Source organism: Helicoverpa zea, chromosome 10 (genome assembly GCF_022581195.2).
Source record: "Helicoverpa zea isolate HzStark_Cry1AcR chromosome 10, ilHelZeax1.1, whole genome shotgun sequence".
Classification (NCBI taxonomy): Eukaryota; Metazoa; Arthropoda; class Insecta; order Lepidoptera; family Noctuidae; genus Helicoverpa; species Helicoverpa zea.
Genome location: NC_061461.1, coordinates 6,328,234 through 6,350,429, shown reverse-complemented (window position 1 = coordinate 6,350,429; position 22,196 = coordinate 6,328,234). Strand labels below are relative to the sequence as shown.

Here is a 22,196-nt window from a genome sequence, read left to right as displayed (position 1 = left end):
GTTTCCAAACAAAAAACCTCTGCTGAAAAAAAAACAGTCATCGCACGCCATCTACAGCTCTCTTTATTAGATGAATAGGCCGGAGGGCAATCCAAGTATCATTTGTGAACGGTAGAGGTCACTACTCAGAACTCTTATGTATCGCTTTTATTACATAAAAAATCCTTCAAAAATATGTTTTAAGTACTATTTAAAATATTATTGATAAATGATAACTCATCATTTAAAGAAGAAAACAAAAGTTATATTTCAAATTAAATTCAGGCTGCTTGGAAAGGAGTGGATATTAAGACTGTCAAAAAAGTTTAGCAACAAGTGGCGCTTGTGTGCTATGCTGTTGCCGTTAGAGCGAAAGAGAAGTCCGATCCGATTATTTTGATTCTCATGTGACAAGATTTTTTCTGTTTGCAGTTCTACACCTTTTGCGCTAGCTGTCAAAATATTTAGCGGAGACGAAACGCGACAAACACAGTTTAGTAAAATATCGCGTCTAATATTGCGCTTGCAAAACATAATAATCAGCAAGAGTAATATACAAAGTGTCTCCTGTTTACTTAGGTGTATTGTTCAAATGATAAGTGCAACATAATGGGGTGTTTATCGTGGATCCGAGGTATGACGTCCAATCTTACTGACTGTTTTACTCAGATATTGGATATTTTCAGTGTTTTAATTAGCTTAACGATCACTTTAACTACATTTTCACGATGTGTCTGTACGTGAGTTCTTTCTTGCAACGTTTTTCTATAACTGTGATGTACCGTGCGTATGACCTTTTCCTTGAGTTAATGTTATTAAAACGCTGCGTACGTATTTCCATTACGACATAGTATCAATTACATAGGCAACATATTTGGCTAGAAAATGACTACCTAAGTTAATAGCAGCCAGTCGACCTCCCTCGAAGATACGCCTCCCCTAAGGTGTGAACCTATTTATAGCTCAATCATGATTGACTTTTACTGAAAGCAGATACTATACATCACATTTTGCTATAAAACATTGAAGAGCACTAATAAGTACACTATTATTATCCACACCTTATCTTTACCAAAAACCCAATTTTACCTATAACTCCATACATTTTCCTCATGTTTAATGTAGCTAATAGCTTTTATATGCTGATAGGAATAACACAATTCAAACTTATGATTACAGGGTTCAAAATGCCTTTTCCTTTTAAAGATAAGGAATTGAACAAAATAGCAGCACTGTTCAATGTGTCCACATTTCTCCTGACTTGTGCTGCTCTTGTTCAGCCCAGTTGGTTCAGGATCAAAGGCCTGCACTGTACACAGAGCCTGTCTTTAGCACAATTTTTCTCATTTGATAATGATGATGATGACGATAGTCGCCAGAGTATTGAGTATGATCCTAGATCTGACTATAATGGTAAGTTTGATGATGAAACAGTACTTTTGTACCTACCTTTTGAAATTACATACAACAACTACTTACTACTTTCATACATTTCTTTAGACCCATTTGCCCATGTTTTAAGAAGAAAACTGATATGTATATTGTCTGTAAACTTCTACATAACTGAAACAAACTCCCAAGTCTGCTGAGGCAACAAAAGAATTTATCCTACATCTTTGGGGCACCTAGAATTCAGGCAAATGTTACTGGTTTTCCTTTTTAGAAATATTTTGCTCATAACCTTGTAAATTCATGTTTCCTCTTAAGCTTGAATGATTAAGAATTGTATTTATACATATATATTTATTATTTAACAATGTTTTGCAGGTTTACCTCCATGCACAACACCAGAGACTATAACACTTATGAGAGTTCTAATATTACTATGCTTTATGGTGCTATTGTGCTCATGTATTGGTACCCTGATCAACCTCACAAGCCTCAACAGTAGAGCCATCAAAATGTTGAGAAGGAATGCCATTCCAAGCATAATGTGTGTATTTTGGGTCATAGCTATTGTCGGAGTATGTTACTACACAACTGTTGTGCTTGGAAATGCAAACAACAGTGATCCAAATACAATACAAGTGGATTATGAGTATGGATTCTATACTATTACAGGGGCTGGTGAGTTGCAATTGTTGCAAAACTAAACGACCAATTGATTACTAAATAGCAACCTTTTAATTTTAAGTCTATTGCTACTCATATCAACGAATAATAATAATAGTTCATTCAAATGTTGTTTTTAGAACAAATTCCTTGTTTAGTGTAATGCTTGAGTTGCTACAAAAAAAATAGATAAGGCCATGGATTTCCTATGTGACAAGGTTGGCCAGTAGTTGAGTTTTCCTGTTCAATAATTCTTAACAATCTGTAACTTAAGTAAGTTACAAATTATTATTAACACAAATGTGTATTGTGTCTATTTATAGAATATTATAATTCCGTAATTAATTGGTTTAGTCAGGGGATTTAAGTATTTCATTTCAATCAATTATGAATTTACTAAACTAAATATTTAAATTTAAATATTACAGGTGCGCTGGCCTTGTTAGCATCTGCTGCCAACCTTTGGGGTGCTCCTTTATCTAGTGATGAAGATGTTCAAAGGCGAAATTTAATGGAAGACTGGGATGGATATGAGGCACACAGTGTAGGCCCCACGCCTGCCGTGCCCACTTTACCACCGTACACACCTAGTGCCGACTATGTGCCCACCATACACCCACCGTACGCACCACCAGTACTCGGAACACAACAATATTTCCCATTTGATGACCTGTCCGTTCTTCCACCGCCTCCCCCTTATTCTCCTTAATTTTCCTAAACTTATCCAGTTCACTTCTCGAATCACCCAAATATTGATGTATTTTTAGTTTGTAATCTACAGTATTTATTATTTTAATTATATCGGCATAATAAGTCCAATGCTGAAGGTAAGTTAAAGCTCATGAGATGTTTGGAGCCTCTATGGAGCTACTGAAGAAGTTTTTGCTAAATAAAATTGAGATCTACAAATTGCTGAATGTCAAACATATTGATGTTTAGTTATAATACGCACATGCCGTAATGCTACTAATATTTTTGAACAAAATTTGTTACAAATATATTTCGCAAAAACTCGTGCTAGCCAAACTTCTAATGAAAGTATGATGGAAGGAAGTAATCTCAGCTGTTATGGATAAAAAAATGTTTAATGGATTTCTGACTTACAAATCCAAAGTTGGTAATATATGTTTTTTACTTTAATTGTGATGAATGTTTCTTTATGTTAAATTTATGCATAGGTAACCTTAATTATATCTATTCTAAAACGCCTAAAATTTAAATGGAATTTTGGTTTATGTATGTATATATTGTGGTTGTGAGTTAATTAATGACTACTGTTCACTTCTACATGTGATTTGCCATTTTAGTGCCTATTCATGTCGTATTTCTCGAAATGCTTTAAGATAAAATAATAAAAGTTCTGTTTATTATTTATAGCCTAATTAGGTGGTATAATTTTATAGATTAAGGGCTGAGTAACACTAAATTGTAACGATTGTATATTAATGAAATGTACCCAATCATTGATTCAGTCTGTCCACTGTTCCAAAAATGATCATACAACTGGATTTACCTGGTACGTTTGTATGTTATCCCGTTACAATAACAGACTACGTGAATGACTATGAAATGCCAAATGTATTTATATCTCCAAACGTTTACCTGTTTCGTGTTTACGACTTTATCTTATCATTATTAATACTTTAACAAATAGATTATCTTTGAAACACTAATTGCACATGCTTTAATTTCGATAATGGGCCACTATCAAAACATTATTCCCCATGTCATTAACTTACTCTGTATTGGTCTCATATTGAAATGATGAAAGAGTCATTTTGTTACTACATGTGTATATCTATCACCTTCTTATGATTTAATGACCTCTTCCAATTTGAAATTAAAGCAATCCATCACTTAATGCCTTTAATGTTATAGAATGGTAATGATGCCATTGTAATTTAGTAAAATATTGTTAAATTTGATGATAAATACTACTAATACTTATTTTTGCATTACAATTAATATGTTGCAAAATAAAAAAAAACAAACTACTAGAGCCAAAACAATTGTGTATTTTAAGGGCATGAGTCAGGGCATAATTATACAAAAAATATCGAGAGATCTGTCTCATCCAAAAGATACAATGTAATGAGCTTTTTAGAATCTAGTAAATATAATTTGTGGTCTTGACTGCCACAAATAACTAGACAAAATATACCTAAATTTAAAATTGATGTATGAGTAATAGTAAATAGTAATGGTAGCATCCCTGTATAATATTCATGTTACCAAAAATATGAGCATGTTATTAGTTTTATTGTTTGTTAATGTATAGATTCCTTATAGGGGTAAGAATAGTTATTCCTAGTATATCAACTGGGAAGTTTATTTTTACATTAAAACAAGAGTAAAATTTTATTTTTGTGTAAGACCAATATGCAATACATATCTATAAACAAAATTGTTTTTTTCCTTCTAAACAATCTCCTGAAATCTCATCCCTGTAGTATAAAATTGTTGCTTGCAATTGTTCATATACCTAGGTACCCTATAAATTTTCTACCACAAATTAGTACACAGGTAGTTTTTACCAACTTATTATAAAATAGTGCATATAATTAAAATAAAAGAACCTGTTGATGACCTAACAGTTTAATGTCATGGTTATCTATTTACAGCAACAAATAAATGAAAATATATCTCAAGCATGGCAGTTTTAAGAAATCATAAAACAATTTATAGATCTACAAACATGTATTTACTTAAATAGACTTATAAAATCACCATGTATTGATTTAATTTCTAAATGAGCAAAATTATACAAAAAAAAAAATACTTTCAATAATAACAAAATCAAATAAAATTAACGATCTAAGTGTATTTTTATGAATAGATATTTATTCACAGGTCCATTTCAATTATAAATCTTTCAGTGCACTCAAGTCAAAATGAGGCAGAGCCGCTCTGTCCGCTACATTGATAGGTCTGCCCAGCTGAGGTTCTTTAGATGTAGGCATTTTTTGAATAAAATCATTTTGAACACCTTCATTTCCTATAATGATATTGGAAAAGTTCCTTTGTAATAAATCATTCTGAGTAGACGGAAGATTCAAATACTTGACCCTTTCTTTTTCTAAATAATTTACCCTCTCTTTTAAGGTCATGTTTTCATCCTTAAGTACTTCTGCTTGCATTACTAACTGTTCCACAAGAGAATGTAGGTTCTGATTCAGTATTTGCAACTCCTCTATAACAGTTTCCTGACCCTTTTCATTCTTCTTACCATCAACAACATCAGTTTTAATAACTGCGTCTTTCACTTGGCCTTGTTCAGCATTTCTATTGATTAAAGTGTATAACAAAGAATCTGCTTCATTTATTGTTCTATAAATAGCGACTTGGACTTTAGAACTATCATTTGCTTGAATATTGTAGGTGGGATCTTTCCCCAAACCTTTGATATTGTCCATTGCTTTTTTGACTCGTTCGTATTGTTCCTTTTTGTTCTTGATGAGATCTTTTTGTTTGAGATGATAACTGTGTTGCAATGTGATAGATTCAAGTGCGACTGACGACGTCGTGGACTTCATAGCGTCCAGTAATAGTTCAGCAGCATTGTGATGGCACTGCATCGCCTCGTCATACCTATTGTTTATCAGGTGCGCCTCAGCACGACGGTGTTGTTGATGGGCCTGCAAACAGGAATAAGCATTTACTAGTTTTAAGCGGTAGTATAACTTCCCCATGGAATAAATTGTAAGAATTTAGTCATTACCAGATTAAGTGGATGTGATTCCATTACTCTATTTTACTACAAAACTACTTTCCAGTGAAAAAAAAAAAACTATTTATTTACTACTGTTCGTGAATGAATAATATTATTATGTCAATGTCAAACAAAACTCTTCTGTCAAATCTTGAGAAAAAATTGCCATTATCAAAAAATATTTTTGAAGCTGCAGAAATTCTTCGTTTTGAAACAAACCGTGAAATTCTGTGTTTTTTATTTTGTACATACAGGCAAATCATCAATGAATTTTGGAAGCCTTTTTTAACATTTACCTGAAGAATTTCTGCACTTCTATAAATCTCATTCTTTAAGCACTTAATACAAAAATGACTAGAATAGGTCAGTTCTTCATTAATGAACCTTTATTTTCAGATTCAGATGTCCTTTGCCGCCTATTTCGACTGAATGTCCAAAACCTCCTCCAGGTTCATGACCATGAATTTTGGATACCTGCTTACTTGTAGTTCGCAACTACACTATCTTTTATTCCTGCGACAACGCCACAACGATTGAGCGGTAGAAATAGAAACGCTTTTGTCTATTAGAAAAGAGTTTCTCAAAATGTTCCTGACTTTACCTGTGACAGCGTGGTTGTATCGTTGTATTGTCACTTTAGTGTACTAATTCCAGAATAAAATTCGGCATGATTACGCTTCTCTGGAGATTTATTTATTTAGTGCTGTGATTTCGTACCTACATACCTTCCAATGACACTTCAAAATGCAGAATAATTATCGTAATTTATGTACTTCCTGGACGGAAAAGAGTGAACAAATATTAAACTGTTCAAATAATACGTCTATTGCGAGAAAAATACTTGCTTATAAATTATTTTTGAGACCAATTTTGATTTATAATTGGTTTGAAGAAGGGTGCAACAGGCACTCAAGATCTCTAGAAGTTCAAGCATTAAGACATATATTCCAAATAAATGATGAGCGTAGGCTTTACAAACAGTTCACAGATATTGATGTGACCAAATATATGAAGTTACAAGAGATACGATGGAAACGCTCAACTGGAGCCAAATTAAAAACCATTCGCAGACTGATTCATGCACTATCTGGAAATGAGTCTGACACATCAAGATATTTCACCAGGGCTTGTGATAAGCAAAAAAACCAGAATAGCTTGTATAGCTCTTGCTCTGTGTTAACAAGTATGAATTCTGAAACTAAACCGTCCGCTGCTGTTGTGATTCGAAGGAGCATCCGACTAGAAAATAAAAGAAGGCTTAAGAAAAGCAGACGTTGACTAACTTTTTTTCATGCCAGATTTTCATTTCCTACCATCCTGTAACCTGTACCAAGCTCTTCTTTACGTAAGCAAGTTTTAATAAAACTACTTGCAAATAAATTATGTGTTAAATACCTGCTGTTTCTTAATGAGCGTATGGATTTCGCAAACGGATGTAAATGAGATTTATAAATAAGGATTAGGAGAATTGTATCTTTTAGTTAACTACCTAACCTACTTTGTAATTTGAATTTCAGTACCTGCGTAAGTACATCATGGAAGTTATTTTCATGCAGCTTTTTAGCTCTAAGGTGTATTCAAAACTGGAAAAATAATGACAGAAAAAAAGTCTTAAACATTTTAATATCTAAGTTAAATATTTCTTACTGAATCCAATAATTTTCGATTAATTTAATTTTTCTTTCTTCTTCCGACTTCAGTATCACTTCATCTTTGCCCTACCTTATTTATTATCTTTAAAAAATGGTAGGAATTCACTTTTTCTGCTCTTTATATCTCAAGGATATAAAGATTGTTATCGTTACTGATCCTGAAATGTCGGTTTGACTGAGGGATTACTGTCGCCACCATAAGTTCCACATTAGTACCTACATTGCAGCAAATAAATCATCCTGGTGAGTCATCCATACTATTTTTGCGTGAAGAAGCAGCTGCCTTATAGTCTGTCAGTTCTATATTCTGTTCTGTGGAAATATCCGGTTGTGAAAGATGCGCTCTAAACCTCTTAATTTGTACTTCATCGCAAAAACGAATACACGCATGCCGAAATCGTTGCCGATGTCTCCTTAGAGCTACTTCTTCGCGTTCCAGCAATATCGAACAACATAGACGTTCGTTCTTAATATGATCTATGACATCACTTGCTCGATATTTACTATAAACGGTCCTGATATTGGGTTTTAATTTGTTAGGATGCCTGTGAGGATAATTTGATTTATAAATTTCAATCAAGACACCACTTTCAAAACGAATCAGTTTTTTTGAACTACATTCGTCTAAACACCAAACCTCGCAACCGTAAGTCAGTATAGGTCTTACAAACATTTTATATATTTCGAATTTAGCACGACAGTGCAAGGCAGGATTGCATAATAAACTCCAGTAACGTTGACACCACAATTTTGCGCATCTTAGTCGTTCTGTTATTTCGAGATTCATCTGGTCTCTGGATAACTGCATGGTCTGGTCTAGGTATACCTAGTTTATGTTGGTAAATAGGTTGCATTGCTGAAATTAACTTTTTCACTCCAAATAACGTATCTTCATTATTACTTGTTAAAAATCCTGCATATCTTATTTATATTGTACTTTTGGGGTAGGTAACTGTATAATAGTGCCATTCAGTGTCAATTTTATATCTGTCATTTATGCCAACAAACATGACCAGAAACCAGAAATTATTTTTTTTTTGTCAAATGAGGGTCTTGTGATAGTAGTTAGTACCAATACTTTGATAGGCAAGGACCTATGACGTATTGGTAATTAGATACATATTAAAATCATTGTGTTAGTATATTTGCCATGTGAATACGATATTAAGAGTCCAAGAAGGTGAGACACGGTTCCATTACCAGATCAATAATAACATAATTGAACTTATGAGGTAAGTCCCTTTTCTTTTCGCCATATACATCAATGTTATCGGGTCTATTGTTTGCAAATTCACCATTTGATTTCAAAACAAACATCTGGCGTTAATACAACATTTCACACGCAACCTATACTTTTTACCGTTAGAATCTCAGTTGCTTTAAACCGTTCGAATCTATAAGGTTTCTGAAATGATTAAATGCTATCTAGCTTTAGCTTTTGTATGGAGGGTGGTGCACGGAACCGCTTCCCAGTGTTCTCTGACTGAAGTAAAGAGTCTTATGGAAGGGTGTGATCGTCTTACGGGGTTAAACATCACCAGTGTTGGAGGCACCATCGTCAACGACCATAACTGCGATGTCCTTCTTCCAAAACAAGTATTCATGGAAGAGCCGTTATTCCAGTATCCTTTGGCAGATTCAGTAAGATTGATCTAATTTTTCTTTTTGATAATTTTGGGTCAGCATATCATATATTTCTTCTAAAATCTCTCCATTACTTTTATTTGTCGAGTGAGCTTCTTCTGCGTTTTTATTAATTTGACTGTTGCAGAAAAAATTCTACACTTTAATTATGGTTGACCCGGATGCACCGCCGCAGTTGGACGGTGAATTTTATCTGCACATGGTGAAATCTAACATACCAGTAAGTTCTAGGTATAGGTATCCGAATATGAATGAACTCTGACAATGTAATTGCTCTTGCGATCTTCATTCAAGATTTTTGTTCCAGGGATTAGCGCTGAAAGCTAAGGAAAGTAGTAAAACCGTTGGCATAGATTATAGGGGTAAGTCCTTTTGATGAGCAAAAGCTTATGGAATAATATTCTACGCCTTCAACAAAAATATTTTTTAACTCTTGCACGCTTTAGGGTACAAACCACCAGCGCCACCTCGCGGCACGGGGCCACATCGCTACGTTATCCTACTCTACGAACAGGCCGATGGAAACAACTTCTTGCCCACTGTGCCTTCCACGCGACACCGATTCACTCTCGCTAAATGGCTCGTCGGTAAAAACCTCTGTGGACCCGTTGCGGGAATTGAATTCAAGACCGAATTCTAGATGGCGTTAGTAGTTACGATGGCGACTGTAAAATTCTTGTTTTGATTCAAGCACAGTCTAGTATTATTGTAAAATCTTCAGCCTAAGTTTTATTTTAATTTGGACGTTTTTGTTTGTATTAATAGTTATGACATTTTCACACAGTCTTGTGATACGATGTTTTTAGTTAAGATTAAGTTAATTTGTTTCTGTTCTAAGATACATTACCAAAAATAAAATAAATAAGAACTTAAGTAGGTACATTGATCTTTATAAATTGTATAGGTAGGCAGTAGGTATAGAGGTATGTAGGAAGGTACTTTAGTTACTTAAATAATTACCTTCTATATTGCATTATTTCATATCATATTTAAATATGAGGAGATATATAAGATGGTTCCCTGTAGCGTAACTAGCTTATGCTATAAATTGTAGTTGATACATTAAATTGTAGCATTATGATCGCCTAATAAGAATTAAATAAACCAACATAACACATTTTGGTTTTATTACCTTCTCAGTATCAAGCTTAACGAACTTAAAAACGGGAATTTAGAATCTATTTCAAAGACGTCATAAAACCATAATTAAAATAAGGTTACGAACCTATCAACATTTATACAAACGCCATTTATAAAATAATTGAAAAACATAAAATATCCAAAGCTTTCAATAAAATACAAGTGACCACTTAAGCACATAGTACTTGCTAATGGTATAATTAAGCCAGTTGGTAAAGTAACCAAAAGAAATAAATAGATTTATGTTGAGCCGTATTTACAATCGAAGACAAATACTAAGGGTTAATTAAAACAACGCCCATAGGTACTCTTCGTGCTAAAACACAATTCTTTTATTTCATTTCAACGGACAAGTTGAAAAATAATGGCGGCACGAGCTGAGCGTAGGCTGCGCGCGCGCACGCGACACTTCCCTCTCACCTCGCGTCCCACGCGCCACCACCGTGCACCGCGCCTAATTTATATAAACAAATTATTTTCTCATCTCTAACTACTGGTTTTATCCAGTGTGATTTATCGTGGACGACCTAATGATATACATTTTCGAAAATCGCCTTTTCTTTGAGAGTGTTGTTACGGGTCACCAAAATAATGCGAATGTCACGTGGTGTGACAGTTCTCGGAATAAGGACCATGGTCCATGACCCGGGTGGTCCCTCGCAGTTTTATAGTGGTACTTAATATGTCAATGTATTATAGCCGCCGTTGTTTTCGGACACTTTTATAAAGTATCACAAGGTTTAATTGTGTTTATGAAAGTCAATTTACTTTCAGATAAGTGTTGCTTTTAACGTGACGTTAAAAATATGTCGTCGTTCTTCGATATTTATTGCGTGCTTGTGTGTATTTTTTGTGTTGTCATATGGTAGTACATTGTAAGCTAAACATTAAGTTTTGAGCACAAATCAATCTCATGAGTCAGGATAATCGAGTGGATAAGTTTCTGCCGTAGCGTCCAGTTTCAAATGTAACGGCACATAAAGTTTGTTCTAGGCTTCTCAGTGAGAGTACAATCACGAAATTAGTTTTTTCTAACTCAACTTATCCACGAATTAGAGTTAGGTAGCCGATTACATAATACAATTTGGACTAACAACAATTCAGATTATTAGGTATACAGGAAATTAATCTCAGTATTTTACTTTTTCTTATTTTCAAGTATCTAGGTACATAATGGTACAAAATGACAAGACATTGATTAATGGCTCACTGATGATTCTTTAATGGCGGTTATTTATCTACTTTATCTACTAATTAATGCACTAAGCTTAAGAAAAAAACAGCTAGGTATCTGTTGTCCTAGACCGTGAATGACGACATTGTAGGGTCGAAGTTTTATTTTTAACTCGCAAGAAAATACCAATGGGTACCCATCAACCTTGAATTTCGCTCAATAAAAAATTGTGAGGGCGAACTATTTATATTTGCAAGTACAATTTTAATTGGGACTTAAAATAATCCCCTGTAAGAGCAATTAGCGTAGGGAAAATTTATGGATATTTCGTATAAAAAACGTCGGTTTATCAGAAATATGAAGGCCAAGTGAAGCTTTCAATAACATTAGCTACCTGCTGAAATGCGTCATGTCTGGCAAATGTTTACAAAATAATGTCTTAAATTAGACGCGTAGATAATTGAGTGTTCATTTAGAAATGTCAGTGGTTTAACAATATAAGGTATCGCCTGTTAACAAGTGTCTTCTTTCACAACAATAAATATCTTTAGAAAAAGATAAATTTTTCATTACGTTCAAAGAGTGTTCATTTGTACGTAATTGCAGCCTACGTTCCTGTAGCATACCTACTCAGTTTATTTCAGGATCACTGCTGTGACATATACCTACACCTTTGTGACTTTATTTTGCTGCGCGTCACAATAAAAACAAATATCCTTACTTTTAGCTAATTAATAATTCTAGCTAATAAATTACAGTTACTAGAAATAACAGTCAAGATTTCTTATAATTATTATTCTTAATGCACAGAGGTATAGAGATTGAATTAAATTTAGATTTTGTAAACACAAACTTTATTCCTAGAAATATATAATACTGAATGAATGATTAATTCTGGTTAACCACAAAATGACACACGGTGCTCATAGCAGGGCTAGTTCTGGGAATATATTTGTTACAACATTATTTTTTATTCCGCTTTAGGTAGTATTAAGCCGAAGGTCTTGACTTAGTTTTGTTTTTGTAGCTATAGATCACAAAACAAGTGGATAATAATGACGTAATGCGACCAATGTATATACATGTAGATAGGTATATTATTCAACAGCGGGATAGACGTAAAGATTAATGAAAACAAAATAAGAGGAATAATGAATCAGTATTACTACTTATGTTCATTCATAAAAATCACTGGTGACAAGTCAAAGCATAACAACCTTCAACTTGTAATACCTACTAATTCTACTATGCTTAGTGATACTTGCAATAGTTGTAAGAACTTAGCCACACGCAGGTACTTATATAAAACCTTTTATATTGTCATGGACTTTGATACCCCATTAGAAATTTAATCAATTTAATTTCTATTATGACCATGAATTATTAATTCATTCAGAGATGACATCACCATGCCAAGGTACCATGGAGCTTATCTTAATTAACAGTTCTGTTGAAAGGTAAAAAGAAACAAAACTTCGATGGCTATCTAATGGTTGAGTTGTCATATCACGAGGTTGGATGTCGCATCATTTTTGACAGGAAGCTCGTCTATCGTAAATTAATCGACATGGCTCTCCAGAAACACCAAATTACTGAACCGGTTTGGCGTGTGCGCGTTCGGTGACCCTCCGGAAATACTTGCGACGCAACACCCATAGAGAAACTCGCCACGTTTTTCTTAATATTCAAATGGAGAACATTACGGTGCATGATTTCGAACCCTCTATCTATGTCATCAATATTCTACATTATATTGAAATTTTTGACTTGCCGGTGGTTTGCTTTTTTTGATTGGGGTCAAATATGTTTCACATATTCTCTTCTCTACAATAAAATGACGAGTACTACTTAATAATTTACCTGTGTGTTTGTGATAAAATCACAATACTTAATGATTGAGTCTTATATTTCTTCATCAGGGTAAAGCGAATTTTAGACGAACTAATTAGATTCGTATATAAGATTTAACGAATAAAATAAACCTATTCATTTTAAATAGATGTAATAGATACCAGGAAAATACACTTAAACATGATCCTACCTACTCAGATATATTTCCATATAAACTAAAATATTTTACTGATAGATATCAACAACATAAGTATTATCAATTGTCTATAAATAATGAATCGCTGGAAATTATAGTAATAGGCATATAGGCACTCGAGGCTACGTAAGATTAGTATTCGTGAAAAGATTTTCCTGCTCAATTTGAATTTCATAATACATTAAAATTTTTGTGTAAGCTCATAGCAAAAGAATACATTTTATCGAGTAGGAAGATAATACATATACCTATAAATATTTTCACAGTCAAAACAAGCGAAGCTGCGGGCTTAACCTAGTGCCGAACAAAATGGAGCCGTGACATTAGCATTGCCCGCTAGTCTCCTTATTACCTATTATTACATCGTCCAGCTAAAACGTTCAGTTATCGAATTACATACATTTGTTAAACGTGTAATTGACTTAATAAAATCATTAAACATACTTTTAGTGGTTTGTCTTGAGGACATGAGCACTGGTCAGATTATACCAATTATATTTTAGAATTATACATAAATATACACTCTAGCTTGGTTGTTATAAGAAATTGAATTTGAGTGACGTGATATTTCCATAACTGGATTTGAGATGTGAGACGGTTTCTTGCAGGACGAGTCATAAGGTGATACATGTGGACTTGCGCGTTTAGTAGAACCCAAAATGATATCTGCTGACAAAATTGCATGGTGACTAAGTAACTTAGGATACAATGTGGTAAACTTTTAAGCTATTGCATAGCTTCTATCGCAGGCTTTGAGCGCGGGGACCAAATCCAGAAATTCCGTAACGAAAAAACCTCACGCTCCCCACTCCGACGGGCATGGAGGTGTGGCTTGAAGGCCGTGCATCGTCTAACGTCGTGTCAGTTCGGCAGTCTTCGACACGGCGCTGTGTGTCGTGCGATTAGACGTATTGTACGACTTTACGGAACTCGCCCGAATCGAGACGAGCTGCTCCGAAATCGGACGAATACATAATCAGCTGTTTGTGAGAAAGTATATAGGTGTATAAGTATTTATCTAAGTAAGTTGGCAATTACGTGTGGCAAGTGAACAATGAAGTAATTGCAGAAATACTGTATGAATAAAATAAAAAATAAAAATAAATAATTATAATTGCATAAGTTGATACAGAATGCTATGCAATAGCTTTCCCGCGGCAGTCCCCGAGTGCCACACGTATTTTTTTTTTATTTTAAAGGGCCGTCTTAATTGTTTTACTACACTATAGTGGAAAAATGTCAAAATGAGTATTGCATAACTTCAAAGCCAATAAATATTCCAATTACGAACATACCACGCGGCTTCTGTTGACTAGAGATTTGTTCCACGTGTAAGATATACTACGAAGGCTTAATAAATAGATTGATGGTCTCCAAATCCCTTAAAGCTTTACTCTAAATGATTTATATAGAAAACATGGTTGTTTACGTGTCGCAAGTGCTGTTATATGTGAAAAGCCAAAAGTTACGGCTTCCTTCCGGTCGCCCACGGTGCGCCCACGCCGGCCCATCGCCCACGCCACGCAGGTAATATCAATCAATTCGGCTAAATCCATTTCTATGATAATGCAACAGTTTCAAGTTTATATTGCCACATTGTGATCCGAAATTAGCTTGAAGTTTGAATTACTGCGACCACTGAAGTTACTTGAAGAATTGCATTGATTTTACTTACCTTGCTGGCTTGTGCCAACCTGTTTTGATACTTGATATTTAATTGAAGAAATATAATAGATAGCAGGTTTTCTATTGTTGTGTGTATAAATCGACTACAATCTGAGCAGATAACGATTTGGGTAACAGTTGAGAGAGCAGGACATGACTTAGAAGACTTTGAATGTTCGCTTATGCGTATGCTTCATAATCCATAGTGACTTTGATAAGAGACATTGTTAAAGTGTTAAAAGCTCACAGCCACTTGATCTAATTATAATCAGTATTCAGCTGATTTTCTTTAGGCTTACCATGATTAGCATTAATACTTAAACTGTAAGCTGTATTAGCAATATTTGTATAATAGTTTATAGCCTGTTTATTTCACGTTACCGGCCTTTCATACCAATAAGGGTACCGCTCCGATTAACAAACAAAACAATATCGAATAACTCGAAAATAATCAAGTAAACATTATCAACGTGTGCTTTATTGTTAAATAAATAAGGCCAAGTGCGTTTGATAAAGTTACATTAAGAGAGTTTCTAATGCAGTCATCGCCAAATACAGCGCAAGCGCGGCCCGTTTCTCAATGGCCGAGATAACTGCGCGCGCGACGTCATGGTTAAATCTGAACGAAGGCTGACTGGAGGCGTTAGCGGAGCCCAAGCAATTAAATTAATTAATTATTTCCTTTCAAATTCGCTTGAATACATCAATATACTAACATTTTTATAGGACACGTGCCGTCTATTGAGACGAGCCGGATTATATTAATTAAATTATCAATTATATCAGATCAGTAATCGATTAAAAGATATCATGCGTAATAGTGAAGTCGTAATCAATAAATGTCGATTTATGATACACATATAATTATGTTTGAATTGGATCAGCTATTAAAATGTTTTGAAATCATGATTTGCCTATTTAAACAAACACATAAAAAAGTAAGTGTAGCTGCAGTAACTACGTGTTTTTGTAAAGGCTTAGTAATTTGCGTAGAGCTTAACGAAAACAAGATATCTGCTACAGAAAGATACTGGTTTTATAACATTAAGCAGTAACCATTGACATGATATTTAGATTTATGCGTGGGTGTATGTCACTCGCTTTGAATGACCAGTAGGCGCTTATCAGCGACTGCGGAGAACTGTGCCATCTTAATGAGAGGTTAGGAAGTAACGCAACGTATGTGAGCGTGCGTTGACATTCTCTGTTAGCAAGGTTGGTGGTGGATGTTGGCGCCGGGCGGGCGGCAGGGCACGACGCGTCGCGATGCGGCGCGGTGCGCGGCCGTGACACGCGCGATGCCGCCGTGCGTAGGAACGCCACAAATTCGCCGTTCATTGATAAAAACCGACTCCCACTCGCGTCGCAGAGGCTCCATTCACCGGCGCCGCAGGTTGCGCAACGCGCATGCGTGGCCCTCCGACTCCCCCCGCGCCCCGCACTCCCGCCGAAACCTTCATTCGAAGCACTAACAGCTTTCCGCAACGCTTGTCACTATTTCACCAGATGACGCGAATTCTAGCGCCTCGTGTTCCGTAACATTCATTCACAAATAAACGCTTTTAAAGCGCGTGTCAGATATTTTATTAAGCGTTCCTACTACTGAACCATTCCTGATCTCAGAAATTGAATCGGATGATATGTTAGATTCTACGAAGTCTGCATTACCGGGGTACATCATATTGGTCTTCCTGTATTGAATGCGTTTAGATTTTACAGTAACCTCACTCTGGCTTAGGTATGATTTATACCGGGTATTCTGGAATCTCGATATGAAATCGGCATGATCTGCTGTCCTGACCTGAAACAACAAACACCAGATTGAGATGTTAACCTTACAGTATTATTATTCTGCAATCTCTCTTGAATGAAACCGGAAATGGGGAGATGGCTGTACAATGCCAGATAAGACACCATCCCGAACATATCTAATCCGCGTAATCGTCTCTTCAACAACAAAAGTAACATTTGAAGTTTTCTTAAGTAGGTAGCCGTAAACTTCACAAGCCAAGCCATTGCCATAAAGATCTAGTAGCTTAGTTGAATATCAAAAGGTATCGAGTATAATATAAGCTCGATTTTAACGACGATTTTACATCGCAAACATTAAGTAGAGCCATAAACGGGTGAAGGGAATCTGAATTCAGATTATCGGTTTACATATCGTAATATAATATCATGATACTCACACAAGTAGAAGTCAGTTTGCTATCACCTTAACGTCTCGGAGAGTTATGCGGGGAATATTAATTGATGTTATTTGAATTTACACGCACTTTTAATAAATACGAGGTGGACTTACCAGTTGCTCGTTAATAATGCAATGTTATGTCACAAGTTCCTTGCTGATTCTTCGTTTCCTACAACCACATGGCGATAAGAAAATTGTTCTAAACATCCTTTTATTTACGTTAGTAATGTGACATGGCAAGACAATGTCATGTTATTCACAAAAATACATTAAAATCAGTACACGGAAAAAAACAGCAGTGTGGCACAAAACTTACAGCCTCAGAAGCTGCTGAAAGTACCTTTTAATTAGTGCGAAAAACGAACTCATAAATAGCAATATAATCAGCGAACAGAAACTTCGTTTTCAGTAACGTGATTAAAATGAACTTTAAACCGCTCCTCTATATTTTTTGCACGCGAAACATTCTAACACACGATATTTTAAATTTTGACTTAATATATCTGATATTGGAGGCAAAATTGTTACTTTGTCATGTTTATGATAAAATAACGATTATTCATAGATAACAAAACTAGCTTAGCTTATTATTGAGGAATATTTTGTAAAAGCCACGTGAGATGTTGTTTCTTAGATACAGAAATGATATTAGGTATCCACAACGGAAGTCTCAATGACTATTTTATGAGACATGGGTCAAGTTGAATGTGAAAAACAGCTTTTGCTATTTCAAGTTATAATAGATCCAGTATTATTAAAACAACTAATCTAGAATTGGGAAGTCCGAAATTTATTAATGAGGTGCATAAACTCCGCCCACACAATGTTTCCTGACTAAATCTAGATGGATCAGTTTATTGTTTGGAGAATATATTCGCTGTCTTAGTTTATATTTCAGTTGTTAATATTACTTTTTTATTACTTTACTCCTCACTTGTCGACCACTCTCTGCATAGCTTTTCAATTTAGGTAAAACAATTTATTCAAATAATAAACTTCACGGAAATTGGAAAAAAACAAAACGTGTGTGTGTGCTCCTCGTGTGCACTTATTTTCCAATTTCTAATTGATTTACCCTGCAGGCAATGTTCAAATTATTTCGATCTGCGTTTCTTGAAATACGAGTTCACCGTCTAATTAATCAAATCAACGCCGAGGCACTTCGAAAAACGGTAAGTAGAGTGACAAATACGATATAGGTACGTACCCTAAATGCAGGTTAACGCACCTGAACCAGTTCGTAATTAAGAATACATTTAAATTCATTAAAAAGCATTAAACTTTCCTCGGCCGATACACATTCAATAAACGACACGGTAAGTGGCCCCATAAGTGGCTAAGTAGTAAGTAGCCGAACCTAATTATGTCGTGAGTACTTGTGTCGGTACCACAGATCTAACTATATGAAGCTTAACATAACAGTTAATAGTGCAATAATAGCAGCGTTTTACCTGAAATAAAACGCATATTAAATACTTACCTTATTTGAAGCTTACTAGTTTGAGATAGGCACCTACGTGTTTTCCGCTTTTATCTCCGTCCTTTTCTACCCCATATCTTGCATCTCTCTCGCACACCGACCAGTTTCACTCCCCACCAGGCAGGAGGCGACGAGTGTTCTCGGCGGCCACAGTTCGTCATTGAGTCGAAAACACCAGGCAGAAATTAAAATGTAAGCTTCAAATAAGGTAAGTATTTAATATGCGTTTTATTTCAGGTAAAACGCTGCTATTAAATTCTTGACCGTTATTTGAAGCTTACTAGTTTGAGACGTGTTTGTTATCGCCTGGTGGAAGTGGACGCCAATGTGAGCAAAAGCACAATGAAATTGTGTATGTAAATAGGTACTTAGGTACACGAGTAATCACATGTAAGTATGTGTATTGCGTCCTGGAATACTAATGTAATAAAAGTTAACTGGTACTGGTACTCAGCTACATCTAGACGTTAGACTGGAAGCCGACCCCAACATAGTTGGGAAAGGGGCTCGGAGGATGAGTAAAAAAAATAATTAAAAGAGAGATGCAAGAACAAAAGCAAAATTGATTTCATTTTCTAATAGTAATTAACAAAAACATTGCGACACTTCTTAATAACAATAGTAACAAAAATATAGACATTAATCAGCTGGATTAATTAAATAATCGAGATAACTTGCTACTTCTATTTAGTGGGTATCTTTCCCTTCTGTAAAAATGGGCAAATGTATTGCCTGATCGCCAATTACCCTTGGCTAATATATCGTCCAAAGGTATATTGTCAACACAGATTTTGACGCTACCGCCGAGTGGAAGCTTCCTGGGGTTGTAGTTATTCCTGCCTCTTTTAACAATGTCTTAATCCACCCGCAATCATCGTTCGGGTGGCTGCCTTTGGTTGGCCTCTAACGGATATAAATAAATTTAAGGAATTAGCCGATGTCCGTCTATCTTCTAACAAGGCTTAAGTCTTTCTGACCCAATACACTGGACTTAGATTTATATTTTCCTGATTATCCATCAAACAACAACCCGACTGCCTATGACTAGAACTGTCGGTCTTAGAGCCAAAGACTGGCCATAAGATAAAATTATCTTTGTTGGTTTTGAAATGTTCTGGGTCTATTGCAAGCAAGGAAAGATCATGGACTCGCCTTTCCAAAACAGCTAGCAAAAGAAAGAGCAGCAGCGTGCCTGGAAGTTGCAAATGGATTATTTTCGTCTCCGTTTACTGCACTTAAGTAGGTTACCAATTGGTCAATATTCCAGATGGACGGCTTCCCGGGGAACAGGTTTGCTCAGCGCTATTGATTTTAAAATGTGTCCGACTAGAACGTGTGAACCTAGCTCTCCAGTGGTTTCTGCATTGCATAGTGTAGCTATAACTGACTTGTGTAATAAAATAGTATTGTATGCTAGTTTATTTACTATGTGTAAGTCCGCTAAAAATTGGGTAAGTATAGGTCCAAATAGGGATTCAAGGATTCATAGGATCTAATTTCATACTTTTCGCCCCAATTTAACTATCGACTCCAAGCTGATCGATAAGTGTTGCGTGTGGATTGAAGAAGACTTCAGTCGGAGAGACTCCTTGTCCCTCCCCCCCCACCCCATTTCCTTGACCTTGGCAGGGGGTATCCCCGTTGCTGTGTCTATCAGTTTCTGCTCGAGGTTCATCAGTGTGTAGGGTACTGCTAATGATCGGGACTTCAAATCTGCTCGCCAAAATACCTGGTGCCACCGAAGGAACTACTATGAGATTAACTCCCGTTCCTGAATTGAGATGACTGAGGACCTACGGTATAAGGTAAGGTGGCGGTAATACCCATGCTAGCGGGTAAGTCCAAACTTGAGAAAAAGGCATCGTGGAACCCCGCTTTCGGGTCCTTCAGATCTAGGGGCACGTAGTACACAACTATGTGTCCCTGGGCTCGCTTCGAGGCAAATAGGTCCACTGCTGATACAAGATGCCACTCCGGTGGAGGTTTGTGTCGGGAGAGATGGTCTGCATGACTGTTGAATAGGGCTGGTATATGATTCACGACGTGATAGATTTGATACAGCTCGAGATAACTGAATACTTTGTACGTCAAGTTCGGTAGGCTCCTTGATCGGGTGCCACCTTGATTTCTTAGATATGACACCACAGTCCCATTTTTGCATTGAAAAATGGCTGTTGATCTCCTTAGCAACTCGCAGTGAAAGCCTTTTTCTCTCTTGTTCCATGAACCCATTACGGGAGTTCCGTTCAGTTGTGCCCCCATCCTACATCGGAGGCGTCCGTGGTTATAAGGTGACAGGGAAGTGGCGTATGAATATCCAAGGTTTGGTGGCAGCTGACCAGCCACCACTTTAGATCTGCTAAGGCATCTGCTGGTAGGTTCAACATTGCTATACTCCATTCATCGAGCCGTGAGCCCACAATGTAACCAAAGAATGACACTTTTTCAAAATGGTGGGTATAACCCGACCGATGACAAAAACGTCACATTTTTATGTAAAATGTTCATAGTATCTGTGGTCTTCAATTAAGTAGGGTTCTATGTATGACAGTCAAGACTTCTAGGTTCCTTTTACATGTAAACAATTTACTACATATTTCATTAAAATTAAGAAAATAGTTTACGGCATTTATTATATTTGATTTCAAATAAGTTTGAAAAGATTGCATAAGTTCCACAGACATCGTTCTAAAATATCATTTCTAATGTTGTCAGTATATTACTTTCGTAGTTATTTTTATAAAATATGATCATTACTTCAATCGTGACTTATGGTTTGTTCACCGTTTGGCTCACGGTTCCATGAATAGGGTAGGTATAGATTGCTGTTCAACACTGCATTGAGGAAAGTGAGGAGAGCCCGGAAATGCAGTCTGCCGTATGGGACAACGAAAACTTGCGAAGTTTAAAAGTCCTATCAAGCTATGCAGGTCTTCTAAGTTTGTCTTGCTGTTTGTCACGTAGTGCGTTTTGTCATTATCTTGTTGATAATGCTTGCGATTTATTCACTTGCCATCCAAAACGTGGTGCAAATGATCCCAAAGTAGGCGAATATATCTTGGTGAGCCACCAGAAAATCGAGATACACAATTATAAGTAACCCTTGAGTTTTCAAAGTTTGAACCACCCAATTGGTCACTGTGGCGAAGGTCTTGGGTGCCGTGCTTAAGCCAAATGGTAGGCACGTAATCTGAAGCAGTCTTCTTCTGTATACTAGTCGAAGAACATGTCTGTGACCTTCGGCTACCGGAAGGTAGAAGTAAGCCTGGGCGAGATCCACTTGCACAGCCATTCGTCTTTCTGAAGAAACTCTAGCACCCGAAAAACATTTATTAAACTGAAGGGTTCCGTAATTATGAACTTGTTGAGAACCTTGAGATTGAGTATTGGACGGTTCTTTCCGGCGCCTTTTGGGCACAAGAAACATATTGGAAAGAAAGCTGGCAGAATTTGCAGCTATCAA

General features: G+C 35.9%; 3 protein-coding genes across 4 annotated transcripts; 2 read left to right on the top strand and 1 right to left on the bottom strand.

Moving 5' to 3' along the window:
• The first annotated feature begins 408 nt into the window (after window positions 1–408).
• LOC124633822 (transmembrane protein 127-like) lies at window positions 409–4,435 on the top strand. The gene is made up of 4 exons (XM_047169183.1): window positions 409–613; window positions 1,159–1,392; window positions 1,747–2,046; window positions 2,460–4,435. The coding sequence occupies exons 1-4, from the start codon at window positions 589–591 to the stop codon at window positions 2,738–2,740; spliced, it is 840 nt and encodes a 279-aa protein (XP_047025139.1). The 5' UTR covers window positions 409–588; the 3' UTR covers window positions 2,741–4,435.
• A 175-nt stretch (window positions 4,436–4,610) lies between these two features.
• On the bottom strand, window positions 4,611–5,884 carry LOC124633823 (nuclear receptor-binding factor 2-like). Its single transcript, XM_047169184.1, has 2 exons — window positions 5,750–5,884; window positions 4,611–5,666 (listed from the first exon to the last, which is right to left on the bottom strand). The coding sequence occupies exons 1-2, from the start codon at window positions 5,771–5,773 to the stop codon at window positions 4,893–4,895; spliced, it is 798 nt and encodes a 265-aa protein (XP_047025140.1). The 5' UTR covers window positions 5,774–5,884; the 3' UTR covers window positions 4,611–4,892.
• Window positions 5,885–8,418: 2,534 nt separating this feature from the next.
• LOC124633890 (protein D2-like) lies at window positions 8,419–10,144 on the top strand. 2 transcript variants are annotated; one of them, XM_047169261.1, is made up of 5 exons: window positions 8,419–8,624; window positions 8,822–9,033; window positions 9,164–9,256; window positions 9,344–9,398; window positions 9,483–10,144. In XM_047169261.1, exons 2-5 carry the CDS (start codon window positions 8,893–8,895, stop codon window positions 9,674–9,676), a joined length of 483 nt encoding a protein of 160 aa, XP_047025217.1. In that variant the 5' UTR covers window positions 8,419–8,624; window positions 8,822–8,892; the 3' UTR covers window positions 9,677–10,144. The 2 variants fall into 2 exon arrangements, with proteins under 2 accessions (XP_047025217.1, XP_047025216.1); XM_047169260.1 differs by lacking the exon at window positions 8,419–8,624 and having other exon boundaries at window positions 8,742–9,033.
• Window positions 10,145–22,196: the final 12,052 nt, after the last annotated feature.

What these genes read in the sequence shown, in the direction of transcription:
- LOC124633890 (XM_047169260.1), top strand. Translation starts at nt 8,803, where the DNA reads ATGATTAAATGCTATCTAGCTTTAGCTTTTGTATGGAGGGTGGTGCAC. An exon ending in AGTATCCTTTGGCAGATTCA is followed by an intron (nt 9,034 to 9,163) that starts GTAAGATTGATC and finishes TGACTGTTGCAG; the next exon opens with AAAAAATTCTACACTTTAAT. An exon ending in TGGTGAAATCTAACATACCA is followed by an intron (nt 9,257 to 9,343) that starts GTAAGTTCTAGG and finishes TTTTTGTTCCAG; the next exon opens with GGATTAGCGCTGAAAGCTAA.
- LOC124633822 (XM_047169183.1), top strand. Translation starts at nt 589, where the DNA reads ATGGGGTGTTTATCGTGGATCCGAG. An exon ending in GTGTTTATCGTGGATCCGAG is followed by an intron (nt 614 to 1,158) that starts GTATGACGTCCA and finishes TTATGATTACAG; the next exon opens with GGTTCAAAATGCCTTTTCCT. An exon ending in TCCTAGATCTGACTATAATG is followed by an intron (nt 1,393 to 1,746) that starts GTAAGTTTGATG and finishes AATGTTTTGCAG; the next exon opens with GTTTACCTCCATGCACAACA.
- LOC124633823 (XM_047169184.1), bottom strand. Translation starts at nt 5,773, where the DNA reads ATGGAATCACATCCACTTAATCTG. An exon ending in AATCACATCCACTTAATCTG is followed by an intron (nt 5,667 to 5,749) that starts GTAATGACTAAA and finishes TCCTGTTTGCAG; the next exon opens with GCCCATCAACAACACCGTCG.